Source organism: Cheilinus undulatus, linkage group 1 (genome assembly GCF_018320785.1).
Source record: "Cheilinus undulatus linkage group 1, ASM1832078v1, whole genome shotgun sequence".
NCBI lineage: Eukaryota > Metazoa > Chordata > Actinopteri > Labriformes > Labridae > Cheilinus > Cheilinus undulatus.
The window spans coordinates 36,088,773-36,102,604 of NC_054865.1; the positions used below are offsets into that span (position 1 = coordinate 36,088,773).

General features: G+C 37.2%; 1 protein-coding gene across 4 annotated transcripts in view; it reads left to right on the forward strand.

Annotated features, from left to right (window-relative positions):
• The window catches only part of sbf2 (SET binding factor 2), a 132,578-nt gene that overhangs the window by 20,484 nt on the left and 98,262 nt on the right, over positions 1-13,832 (forward strand). For all 4 annotated transcript variants that reach the window (XM_041790842.1, XM_041790816.1, XM_041790825.1 and 1 more), the window contains one exon: positions 5,459-5,544. In XM_041790842.1, the coding sequence (XP_041646776.1) occupies positions 5,542-5,544 (3 nt within the window). In that variant the 5' untranslated portion in view covers positions 5,459-5,541. The remainder of the gene's footprint in view (positions 1-5,458; positions 5,545-13,832) is intronic.

Here is a 13,832-nt window from a genome sequence, read left to right on the forward strand (position 1 = left end):
TCCCCCTGTCCATCTCCATTGCTGGTGGGCTTTCCCATTAGACCATTTTGTACCTGAGCACACTGACGTGTGTACACAGTCCGATGTAGAAGGTCTCTGAACACATGTAGTTGGCTTGCAAATTTGCCAAGAAGGAGTAAAGATACAATCAAGACAACCACTTGAGCTGACATTTATTTATGTTTATATGGGGGATAAAGTCCATCCTGCTACTATGGATTTTTTTATTTTATTTTGAGATGCCAGCAATGACCCTCTTCCAGCTACTTAATGAGTAGCTCAGAGGATGAAGTTGGTCCACCATGCGCACATGCAGCAGTGTTTGAAGTCTGGAGACCTTTAAAATTGCTTTTACAACTCTGCTTGCTGATGAGTACCCCGTACTTAGGCATGGTTGTGTTAACATCTCCCACAGAGAGCACCCAAGTACACCTGGATCATCCCAAAAACCACCCGTCAAGTAAACTAGAGTACGGTGCCCAAATACAGTGTTCATGCTGTACAGTGTTTATACTGATCTGAACTGGACTTTGTGGTAAGACTCAAGTGTACTCAGACCTGGGTCTGTGTCCTGAATGTTGAACCGCCCTCAGTTGTTGACTGCAGGCACAAGGCCCTCAGTGCAGGATGGCTGCGACTTGCCTCATGTCAACATAATAATGTGCAGCAGTTCATTCTCAGGCAGTCTCCCTCCTCTCATGCCTAACCCCTGGCCTAAATGTGACTTGTGGGCTGCAAGACCAGTCTACTCACTATTTTGCTGATTCATGGAGTTTGTCTGTGTTCTCACAGTCCCATTGAAATATACAGAAATTGATTTATTTATGCTCTGTTGCCGCTTCCTCCACCAGCATTCTCCCTCTCTTGCTGACTGAAGTATTTAAAGGCATAGTTGCTTTTCATGTCAGGAGGCGAACAAAGTCTTTTACTGTAAGAATGTCAAAATTTTTAATACTTGATAATTTTCCATACAGGGTGCTTTGAATTGATACGGTAGCAAGTATTTTAATGTTAATGATCATCAGCAGTGTCTACAGGTACAGAAAATATTCAGTCATGCTTTTGACTCAAAACTACTGTAAGTTAAAGAAAGAGTGTTGTTGGAATTTCAATAATATTGAAAATGTTTTGATTTCAACATTGCAGAAATTTGTTAAAATTCTTGTCAAAAATAAGAAATAACTGAATTTTGGGATTCTGTTTTTGTTGTTGTAGTGTTAAAACTGGTATTGATATAGTTTGATTTTTCCCATAAACAATCAGAGTCAATAAAAGTTTAACAATCTAGTACTGCAACACTAGCCCATTTTTTATTCCAGGAAAACATCCATCTTTGATTCTTCGCTCAGTTCTTGCCAACAAGTTTTCATGAAATTAGATAGAAAATGCAAAAAAAAAAAAAAAAAAAAAAAGAAAAGAAAAACAGCGCCTTCAATTTCCATAGGGTCCTTGCACCCTTAATGCTCGGGTCCTAATTATACAACGAGAAGCACCTAGCCACAACAGGCTTAATAAGCATTGTTTGGACTTGAAAGTACGAGATGATAATTTAGATGTAAAAGGACCAATGACATCTTTTTTTTTTCTTTTTTTCTTTAAATACATGAGTTTTGCTGTTAATGAAATTACCTGTCTGATGTATAAATGGCCAGATTACAAATTATAGCAGGCTTCCACAACTGAATGTGCTTGGAGCTGATTGGCTGCAAGGCAGAGGACAGACACAGGCTTACCTTTTATGTCACCAAAAAAGACAGGCATAATTTTTTTTCCCTTTTCAATATACTTGATTTCTATAAAAAATATGCAGTCATGAGAAACAGATATAGAATAACAATGCATCGAGTTTGGAAAGTTCTGAAATATGATGTTTTACCATTGATTTCTATTTTATATTTAAGTTTAGCGTTGCTGTTGGTGTTGACACCCCTCCTTGTCCCTTCAGTGGAAACACCGAAAGAACCTTTCAAGTGCTAACAGCATAGTGCGACTGTAAACTGCTGCTCATGCTACACTGAGTGGTTCTCTGTGTCCTCAAAAACCCTCAGTTCACCATATTTTAGTCAAAATGGAAGTTTGGGACCAAAGAAAGTAATAAAGCATAACTTGTGTTATGTCATTTTAGATATTTTTGGACCATTTCAGCAATTTGTCATGGTGTGATTGCTGGCCTGTTCTAATTCAAAAAACATTTCAGGCTGTCACTTTTTGTTGTGGATTTTCGTTGATTTTTGACTTAAAAATCAGTCTCTGAAAAACGACTCACTTTCAGCATACTGTATTCGCCTGAATGCTTTGTATCAGTAGTTTTGTCTTAGCTGTATGCACTGCTACCTCTTCATTCTTATTATTAGGATTTTTAAATAAAGTTCTTAGAAAAATACCAAATGCACCATATGTATACAACATGTTTTCCCTTTTCCCTTGGTAAGAAGTGAAATGAAATGATTTGGAAATGAAGTTGGCCGATAAATAGAAAGTGTGCTCCTCTGTCAAAGAGTGACTAAGAGTTTAAAACAACTTTGAGATGAAGTCATAGGGTCAGACAGCACAGTGTGACAAAGAGCATATTGTGAAACTTCAGTTGCTGTTTCTGGCATTTTATATGAGAAAAATTCTTCACTTGGATCCAATTCCCATTTATTAGCTTTACTGATTGCTAAACAAGAATGTTGTAGTCATGTATCAAATCCTAAATACATAGTATGTTATGTTTGCTGTCATGTTGGCAAGAATAATTATTACATCTAAATTAGCTTTCCAAGTTTTGCAAGACCAAGCCATATGTGGCCCTTTGGGAAATCTGTTAGCGAGTTTTTAAACCCACCCACACACCCACACACACACACACCCACACACACACACACACACACACACACACACGATTGTACCGCTTTCTATACATACAAATGTATGCAGCTATATGTGAACTACACAGCACCTGCTATAGAACAGGATTCATCTGTCTCTCTTAGCACTGAGTACATACTTAAGCTGTGGCTGCACAAACATTGATGAATGGATCCATCTATGAAGAAATACCTTTTATGTAAGTGTAGAGATTGCATGTAGTTTTAATGGGTCAGATTTGGGTATATCATGATTCTGTGGGAAATGCTGTCTACAAAACATCAAAGATAAGGCTGTTCATAATCAGTGAGTAATGCTCAGTCAGAACTGCTGAAAACAAAAAAGAAAAATATGGTGTTTCCCTGTGTAAAGAGTTTTGTGTTTTATATTTGATCCTTATGAACAAGAAATATGCTGACATTTCAGTCTTACCTCTCATACCAAGACACAGAAGCTGTGGCTATAGCATGTTGTCAGCTCTGTTGTTGGGACTGAATATAAATTTTAGCTTGTCAGAGCATTATCACTTAAAATATAGTCGACCTTGTCACTTTTTTGATTTACTTTGTGTTATGTAAGTTTCATATTTCACACTTTAGACCACATTCCTCCCGAAAACTCCTGAGTTAATCAGTCAGAGTTTAAAAGAAGTGTCTCCTTGTAGGGCAATTAGCTCTGTAACTGGGCATTTCTATGTGGAGTTTCTATGTTTTCCCCGTGCATGTCTGCAGTAATAGAGCTTCTTTTCCACAGTTCATAACATGAAAGTTGTCCGCCTTTGTAACTCTGTATTGTGTGTGTGTAAATGTGAATTTTGGCTGGTTATAAATTTCACTGGTCATTTGAGATTGTCATCAGTGTCACTATTTCTTGCTCTGTCAGCACATTCAGGCTTCTTCCTTTTCATTATTCCTCTTCACAAGTCAATGACAAAGTTAATGACAAAGAATTTACCACCTGTATTACAAATGAGCTTAAATTTTATTTGAATATAAATGATATGGTAAAAACCTCATCTCTTATACTATGGGACTGTGCAAAAGCTTACCTCAGAGGTAGGATTATTTAATTTACAACTGACAGGAAGAAGAAAAGAGAAGCAAGAAGGCTAGAACTTGAACAAACAATTCAGAATTTGAAACGACAGCAAGGAAAACCATAACCCAGTATTGTTAACCAAAAAAAAAAGATGCCCGTAGAGAATGTAATAGTCTCATTGGTGAAAAGATTGAAGGCAATCTAAGATTTCTTAGAAATACAATGAACACAGCGACAGGGCTAGTCAACTTTTGGCAATATGGCTAAAAAGCAACAATCCTCAAAGACTGTACAGAAAATAAAATCTGATATCTCCAGAAAATTACTTACCAAGCCTGATGAAATCACAGAATCATTTGCTGAATTTTATAAATCCCTTTACAAGAATTCAGACACGTGCACAGATGATACTGCCTTGTCATCATTTTTGAGATAGAAAATAGACTGACTTGACAGATACAATGACAAAAGAATTGGAAGAACCAATTAAAGAGCATGTGATTATGGAAACCATTTCAATGCTGAAAAATAATAGAAGTCCTGGACCAGAGGGCTATGCTAATGAGTTTTATAAAGTTCTAAAAGAAATAATATCACTCCTCTTAAAAGCATACATTATTCATTAGAATCAGGTGTGGTTATGAAGTCAACATAGAAAAAACAGAAGTGATGGATCTCAGTTGTAAATTTCTGAGAAAATAGAGGTCAGAAGTGGGTTTAAGTGGCACAAGAGTGTGGTATATTTAGGCATCACCATTTCACATTTACTAGATCAGTTATATGAAGCAAACTATAACATAATCATTAAGAGTATTAACCAAGATCTGGAGCGTTGGTCTGCTCTACTTCTAACTTTGTTGGGCCGTATTGAATCAGTGAGCATAAATGTTTTACTAAGATTACTTTATTTGTTCCAGATGTTGCCCATAGATGTCCCGAAAACAGCTTTTGATAGATTGAATAAAGTTATATCAAAACTTGTGTGGCAGAGGTAACGCCCAGTAATTTGATCAAGAATCATACAATTATCCAAATTTCAGGGGTGCTTGGGTGTCCCAAATTTTAGGTATTACTTTTGAGCTTCACAATTGAGACCCCTGATTTCATTGATGAAGGACCACACATATACTCGATGGGTCAGTATTGAAAATAGCTTCAGCTCAATGCCAGTTAAAGTAATACCATTTTCAGATCTGTGTTTAACCCTCAGGCATCACTTTAATTTACTACCCTTTAAAGCCATTAAAGACAAAAATGTCCACTTCCAAAAAACTGTTATAAAAACTTAACAGATTGATCTTTTTTCTGCTTTTTTTTGCATCTCTTAAAAAACTTCAGCTGTGCTCAAAACTACCAAACATTCAATTATTTTGAGGATTTTAACTCTTTAAATGCGAGTTTGATTACTTAAAGTCAGTGTTGTTTTTTATGAAAAAAAAAGTGAAAAACTGTGATATCTTCCTCAAACCAGATGTTTTATGGCTGGGGCATTATTTCTAAATTTAGCATTAAACTGCACCATGCCATCCTCTGCAGTGATTTACTCTTCTTTGTATCATTGTATCTACAGGTTCAGGAGAGGGATGTGGAAAGATCATTCAACGATTCCCCAAGAAGGACTGGGAGGGAACGGCCTTTCCTCAGGGCGTGGAGATGGTAGGTGCCAACAGCTTCTATAAATATAAAATGACTTCAAATAAACATGGTCATATCATCCTTTATGAACACGAATCAAAGTGAAACTCAGAAACAATAAGATGCAAATTGTTTTAGTAGTTTATTATTCAGATGGACACCAAACACCAGACTATCTTAATTTGGCCTCACTGTAGCCATGAATGAATAGGGAAATACAACTATAATCAGGGTCTACTTAAAAAAAATCAATCAGGAACACTTGTAAAAAGTCTCTCTTAAAACTTTAACACTCTGTCTTCTTTGTCTCTAAAAATTTATTATTCCTCACCTGTGCATTATTTTTGTCTAGTAATAATCAGTTAAAAGTCTCTGAGTATGGCTGAAACTCTTGTGTCTGAGTGCTTGCATCATTGTTGTGACTGCAGCCTGCAGTGTCTACAGTGCAAACAGATATTACAAGTTCATAGTTCATAACAGGAGAGCAGACACCCCCTCTGGAAAAGTTAATGTGTCATGTGCTCTAGTTGTACAGTGTTTTCTAGTTAGTTAGTGTCCTTGTTCTGAGGTGCCTCATTTATTTCCATCTCTATGATTTGATGATTTTTTTTAAAAAAATGCAGCATTTTTGGTGTCAAAACATTATTTTTCTTTTTTTGTTTCTTAAGCATGGCTGCCCTTTGGGGTATGTGCAGCATTTCCTGTTTCAGATAAATCCATAATGATTGTTTACCCAGAGGTTTTTAAATCCATCCACATTCACTAATTGGTAAACCTCTTTCATCATAGTCAGTGGCGGTGGGGACCCTCTGCAGGGGGTCTACCCTTACATGGACAACGCAGCAGAGGGACAATGTTTCCTTATCAGGACAGGGATGAACTGTCTCTAGTCAAACATTAACAAGTGGGCATTTGTGCCTGTGTTATATCTGTTTCCGCTCATATTAGTTGCTGCAGATAAGCTTTTAATGAGTGAAAACAGCAAATTGTCTCTATCTCAGAAATGATTAAATGACAGAACTGTTTGGCAAGTATTTTTGTATTCTTAAGCTTTCTTTCTGGTCCCTTAAATCCAGAACTAGTATAATAATGAATATTTTTTAATCTTCTGTTGAAGCATTACTGCCAACTTTGCTTGGTGTTTCAGCTCACCTGTGTTTGTGGGTGCAGAAGAAGCCAAAATTTTCACCTACAAGCTACTAAGTAGCCCCAAAATTGCTGTGCCACCATAAAGCATTAGTGTCAGATGTACTATATATTTTGTGTGAAAAATGATGCCTGATAACTCAAGCATGTAACAGATATGTGATGTATCTTTGTGTTTTGGTCTTTTTGAAGAGTCATCTGCCAATTTTAGATACATGAAGTAAATATAAAGCCTTCTTTAAAACAGGAAGGATTTAAAGATTTCACAAGTTTTGTCAAAATGGATGTTTCATGTTTGTAGTTAAAGGTATAGCATCTAGTGTTAAGGTTAAAGCTTTATGTCATCATCATGGCCTGAGGCATGGCTTCCAGGAGAAAAATGATACAAATTAGGAGCAGCAGGTGTATGGAGGCCAGCAAGTTGCATAATATGGGTTGGATATTGTAGCTAAGATGAAAAGTGTTCAAGAAGACAGAGTTCAAGTAAACATCCCAAATTCCTCAAATTCAGCATGAGGTTTTTGTTTATTTATTTATTTTTTCGAGTCCTTTTTCCTTTAAATATGCCACTATTATCATTCTCTCTAGGTTTGCTTTCAGGGTGAAGCCAGAGATAACTGAACTTGATGTGAAACTCTTCAAAGCTTACAATTCAGATGGAGAAATTGCAGTTTTCTCTAGAGTTAAACATTCAACTTCTAAAATAGTGTGGGGATTGGAATCACCTTATTTTGCTTTTTTAGATAACAGTAGCTAATTTATGCTTAGTTTGCCTTTTATGATTGGTAAATGATGATAGCTGCAGCTTTTCTCAAAGATACAACAGATACAACATTGATGTAGCTTACTGTAATGGTAGATTTAGGGCAATTGAGGACAAGTGTAGCTATTTATCCTGCCAAAATAGTCATATTGTTAACGGGTGGTTTGAACAGTATGTAGGCGTCTTCCTGTGTAATTTACTGGCTCTGTTGGTGGTCATCAAGCTGAGTTGTTGCTCAGAGACAAATAGTTGTGTGTCATAAAGAAAACCATAGGGGTCCTGACAGCGGACTAGTGTTAACATTGACTAATGAAACTCCCCCCAAAAAACTAAAAATAAAAGTATTTCCTGTCCAGACAGAGTGCCATTAGAGTTTTAAAGGTTGACTTTTTTGTCGATAAGAGCTTGAAACCTGAGCCCAGTCTTTAACCTCTCAGTGACTCTGAGGGATGAATTAGGATGTGTTCGTCCTCCTAGCATCATCCCTCAAGTATCCTGACATGGTTTCACAGTTATATATAGAAACACACCCAGCAAGTTTAGCTAATTCTATTAGCTTAGTGTTTCCAGATGTCACTTAGGACCTGTGGACCATTTTTTCCGGTCTTGTGGGTGTGTGTACATTTTTTGTATTCCATGTGGCTGAAGTGATCCCCTAATGCTTCTTCATTATGTGTCAGCCTGGACTGAAATCAAGACATACCACAGTCCCCAGTGTGCAAGAAAAAAAAAAAAAAAAAGGCATGATGTTTCTCATTGAAGGTAGTAATTCAGAGCTGACACAACAGGATACATTCAATGTGAAGCCTATTTTTGGCAAATTCTCCACATGTTTGCTGAAACTTGGACAGATCGGGTTCCCTTACAGTAAAAGTATGTATTCATTTAGGACTAAGTATTTCAAGCTAAATAAGATTCATATGCTGCCATTTTCAGTACGGTGTATAAAAAGTACTCAGAAAGCAGAGCACATGGACAGAATAGAAGAGGTTATTTCCTACTTTGTGCAAGCATTAGTAAAAAGCCAAATGACTGAAATTCCAACTTTGAAGCTTTAATGAGGATACACCAAAGTGTTTTACAGACCCACTAAGCAATTTGCATTTTGGCTCTGTTTAACGCTGGTATGTAAACCCTTATTATTTGCAGATTTCCTCCTCTCCATGAAAAAGCAAATGACTCATTTACAAACACTTCAGCAACACATCTGTAGAGACCAGAGATGAGGCTGAGCACGAAAGGCTTTTTGCGGTCACAACAGGCCCCCAGCGAACTAAACAACAGCAGATGAGGAATGCACCAAGACAAAGCGTTTACAACTTGTGCAAGGAAAAATGTGTTTCTAATCTTTTCAGGCAAGTGATGATGACAGGAACCAGTACACGTCCTCATCTGTTATGGATGAACCAGGTTTGTGGATGGAGGTCAGCACGGTGCTAACCTAGTACATTTCCACCGCTCTGCCCTTCACGAAAAAGGCATAGTGTACTGTAAACGGTCAGAGGTTCTAGAGGTCAATGTAGATTGACGCAGAGGGTTAAAAATCCCTTCAAATTTCACAAAGAAAAGGAAAACCTCTGAATCACTTTCATCAGCTCTAAGAAATATTGCCTTCTGTCAGATAGAGTAGTTTTGCATTTTCACATTTCTGTCAAAACAGTGGTTAACACCAGTGTTTCCTGCAAGGTGGTAGTTTGTTTAGTGTGTGTGGGGGGTGTCAAATCTGGGACAGTTGGGATGAGACAAAAACATCGTCCTCCTGGAGTAACTTAAGCTCTTCTTCAAAAAAACTTGTGAACCAAATGCAGATTGAGGCATATGTATTATGATTTACAGTTACATTTATGTCATTTAATACACTCAAATACCTGTGGGTACCTTGCTTGGCGTCTGTGTAACCATGGTGACACATCAGAGTTTCTCATTATCTTTTTGGCTTGCCTTCTTCTTCGGCCCAGATTCATTCATTTCATGTTTAGAATGACATGTAGGACAGCTTGCTGCCTTGCTGGCTGCTCATAATGACACCAAAGCAGATATCCCAAGACAGCTTAGATTAGATGTTGTTTTATTATTTATGTGGTGAAAATAAAGAACGGTAACTTTAGGACCTGTGTAGAACTGTTAGCACTCTACATGCCTAAAACTTCTGCACAGTACTGTACACTCAAATATGATTGTGACATGTCATATACAGTTGCAAGAAAAGTATGCGGGTTTCTTGGATTTCTGCATAAATTGGTCTTGGAATGTGTTCTGATCTTCATCTAAGTTACAAAAATAGACAAACACAGTCTGCTTAAACTAATACCACACAAAAAATGATATGTTTTCATGTTTTTATTGAACAAAACATGTAAACATTCACAGTACAGGGTGGAAAATGTTGGATGTGTTGGTTAAAGTTGCCCTGCCCTATAAAAAACACACTAGTTTTAAGTTTGCTGTTCTCAAGAAGCATTGCCTGATGGGAACCATGCCTCGCACAAAAGAGCTCTCGGAAGACCAACGATCAAGAATTGTTGACTTGCATGAAGCTGGAAAGGGTTACAAAAGTATCTCTAAAAGCCTTGATGTTCATGTGTCCACGGTAAGACAGACTGTCTACAAATGGAGAAAGTTCAGCACTGTTGCTACTCTCCCTAGGCGTGGTCGTCCTGTAAAGATGACTGCAAGAGCACAGCGCAGAATGCTCAGTGAGGTGAAGAAGAATCCTAGAGTGTCAGCTAAAGACTTACAGAAATCTCTGGCACATGCTAACATTTTTGTTGACAAATCTACCATAAGTAAAACATTAAACAAGAATGGAGTTCATGGGAGGACACCACAGAGGAAGTTTGCGAAAGAGCACCTGGATGTTTCACAGCACTACTGGCAAAATATTCTGAGGACAGATGAAACCAAAATTGAGTTGTTTGGAAGGAACACACAACACTATGTGCGGAGATAAAAAGGCACAGCACACCAACATCAGAACCTCATCCCAACTGTGAAATATGGTGGAGGGGCCATCATGGTTTGGGGCTGCTTTGCTGCCTCAGGGCATGGACAGATTGCTGTCATTGACGGAAAAATGAATTCCCAAGTTTATCAAGACATTTTGCAGGAAAACTTAAGACCATCTGTCCGCCAACTGAAGCTTAACAGAGGATGAGTGATGCAACAGGACAACAACCCAAAGCATAGAAGTATATCAACAACAGAATGGCTTCAACAGAAGAAAATACGCCTTCTGGAGTGGCCCAGTCAGAGTTCTGACCTCAACCATATTGAGATGCTGTGGCATGACCTCAAGAGAGCGATTCACATCAGACATCCCAATAATATTGCTGAACTGAAACAGGTTTGTGAAGAGGAATGGTCCAAAATTCCTCCTGACTGTTGTGCAGGTCTGATCTGCAACTACAGGAAACATTTGGTTGAGGTTATTGCTGCCAAAGGAGGGTCAACCAGTTATTAAATCCAAAGGTTCACATACTTTTTCCACCCTGCACTGTGAATGCTTATATGTTTTGTTCAATAAAAACATGAAAACATATCATTTTTTGTGCGGTATTAGTTTAAGCAGACTGTATTTGTCTATTGTTGTGACTTAGATGAAGATCAGAACACATCTTATGACCAATTTATGCAGAAATCCAAGAAATCCCAAAGGGTTCACATACTTTTTCTTGCAACTGTAAATCTATCACTTGTCGTAGTCATCAGTCACTTTGCTCAGGACGCATTTGGTGTGCAGGTCCATTGAGCAACAATGGATAAATATTTTAGCGTGTCCACTACACCAAGTGATGCTAGGCCCAAACCAGCTAAACTGAGAAAATATGTTGACACCTATCTCGAGTTTGGTTTTATTGAGAACAGCGACAGAAGACCAAAATGTGTTGTGAGTCTTCATGTGTTTGCAAATGAAGCCATGAAGCCCGCCATGCTAAAGTGACATCTGTTAACGAAAGCATGCAGAGTTTTTCTGACGAAAGAGTGAGGAATACATCTGCCAGAAAACACAAATGGTGAACCTGACCACAGAGAAAGTAACAGCCAAAAGTAGCTGAGCTGTGATTGTTTTACTGATAACAAGATAATAACATGGTTGACTTGAATTTAAAGATCACATGACTGTTAAATAACAGCTTACTGCATGTTAAAATTAATTTGTGTCATCATTTCATAATAAAACAGAGCTCTCCCCCACCTTTATGAGAGCAAGTTTGTTATTTCTTAAGAACAGGTTGTCAGCTGAATCTGTTTGTGTATGCCACATTACAACATTTTTAGTTTGAATAGCAAACATGGCAACCCAACCGCAACACCAACATCCTCAGGGTCAAGTGACTTTAGTCATCACTGTTATGTTTAGTTACATAAATTTTAGATCCACAGTAACAACTTGCATTTTGTAATTCTGTTATGTAGCTGAGTTCGGAGTTAAATTATTTGATAAATGCTGGAAGCATGGGTAGTATGATATTGCTTCTTAGAGTCATTATATGAGCATCACATATAAATTTGCAAGTTGTTCTTTCACATGAACACTTTTTATTCTCCACATTTTAACATGCTATTCTTTTTTTAGTGGACTGTATTGACTGAAGGCTTTTGAAGTCAACAATAACAGAAAGACAGATGGACAATTAGCTTTTAAATCTTTCTTATAGGGTTCATTGGAGTAAAAAAAACAAAACAAAACATAGTCCAACCAGCTTTTTCAGGTTACAGTGTCTGCCAGCAGACAAAGCTGTAAATTTTTATTGCAAACTTTAACCAAATTAAACTTTCATGCTTTGAGTTATAACAAAGTGCAACTAGTATGACTTCACCTCATGGGTTGTTTTGTTCTGTGCTTTTTTTGTATGAAATAGCAGATTATATAAAACAAATTGAGTGTATGTTTATAAGTTTATTCAAATGGGCCTTTAGTTTTTTATAGACTTTGCAAAACACTCAAATACTTCACAGATGTTACTACTCTGAGTTTATCTTTAAAAGGTTTTAATTTTACCTATTTATTAGCTAAACATAGTATATTATATTACATGAGCTCAGTAGTTACATTCATCATAGTAAACAGTGTTTTCATTGTTGTTTCTAGCTTAATATGTTATAATTTTTCCAGACATTTGAACAGTGATGAAATACATTCTACAGGTGTGCTTTGTTTTTGATATAGAAAAACAGTTTACCTGATATTCTTTACCAGATATACTTAAATAGCTTCTTTCTGCCTTTTCGCTATATTTAAGCATATCTGATGAATGTCTTATCCTTTATGGAGTGAAAATTTGAGCACAGAAAAATATACTGTGCAAGCACACATCACATTTTGAGGATAGATTAAACTTGAGCATAGAAAAACTTCAGGTTGAGCAAACAAGAACCTATACTGCACTCAGTAAACTATCAACAGAGCCACATTTTTGCACAACAATTACATACATTCCTTTTCATCCAATTTCCAAATTAAAAATAGAATTATTATGGAACAAACCTTTATTTCTTAAAAGGAATATGTTATTTCATGTTGTATTAACCACAATAAACATTATGACAGCATGTTCTGAATGGACATGTAAAGCTGTTTATTCTAGACTTGACTTTCACTCTGTGTGTGGGTGTGTGGGTGTGTGTGTGTGTGTGTGTGTGTGTATTTGGTGAAGTGAGATGTCTTGATGACTTTGCTCGGGAGGTCAAACACATTCCAAAGCACCGTAAAGTTCACTGTTGAACACGAGGGTCAGTCCATTACATGCAGCCTGCAGACAACTGTCTGACAACAAACTCACCTCTTGCTGTCTCCACTACAGTCCTGTTTCCAAGCAGGAAAACAAAAGTCCTCACCCATGACATCATTCTGAACATTTTGGAAAACTTGATTTAGGGTGCTTTTATTACCTGCAGGTTGTAACTAGCACTAAACAATAGTAGCTAAACTCCAAAGATTTAACTACTGTCACTTGCAGAACTGTCTTAAATTTGGTACTTGTGTTTTTTGCCAACAATCAAAGCAATTTAAAACAAATCAGATACTAAAAACTTTGAATAGGTTGATAAGTTATTATTTAATAACTGAAGCAAGCTATCGTTTGCATTCTCAGCACTAGTTTAAATTTCAGTTTTGATAATAAATGAACTTAATCTGGTTTTATGGGTCAGAAGTTTTAGAAAAACTCCTTGGTCAGCGTTGTGAAAGTGACCTTTGGCATCACTGTAGCTCAATCTTCAGACTGTTTGTTGATTCCAAAACGTTCCCCTTTCCATTTGTCGCACAATGTCTGTCCCTGACGTATTTCTTAGTTTGTTTTTAAAGTCTGAGAGTGACCCGTCCTCACCTTTTTAAAGACCAATAGCATTTAACCTCAGGTCTTCTTCAGTGGGTGCAAACAGTGATATGGCTGTGGGT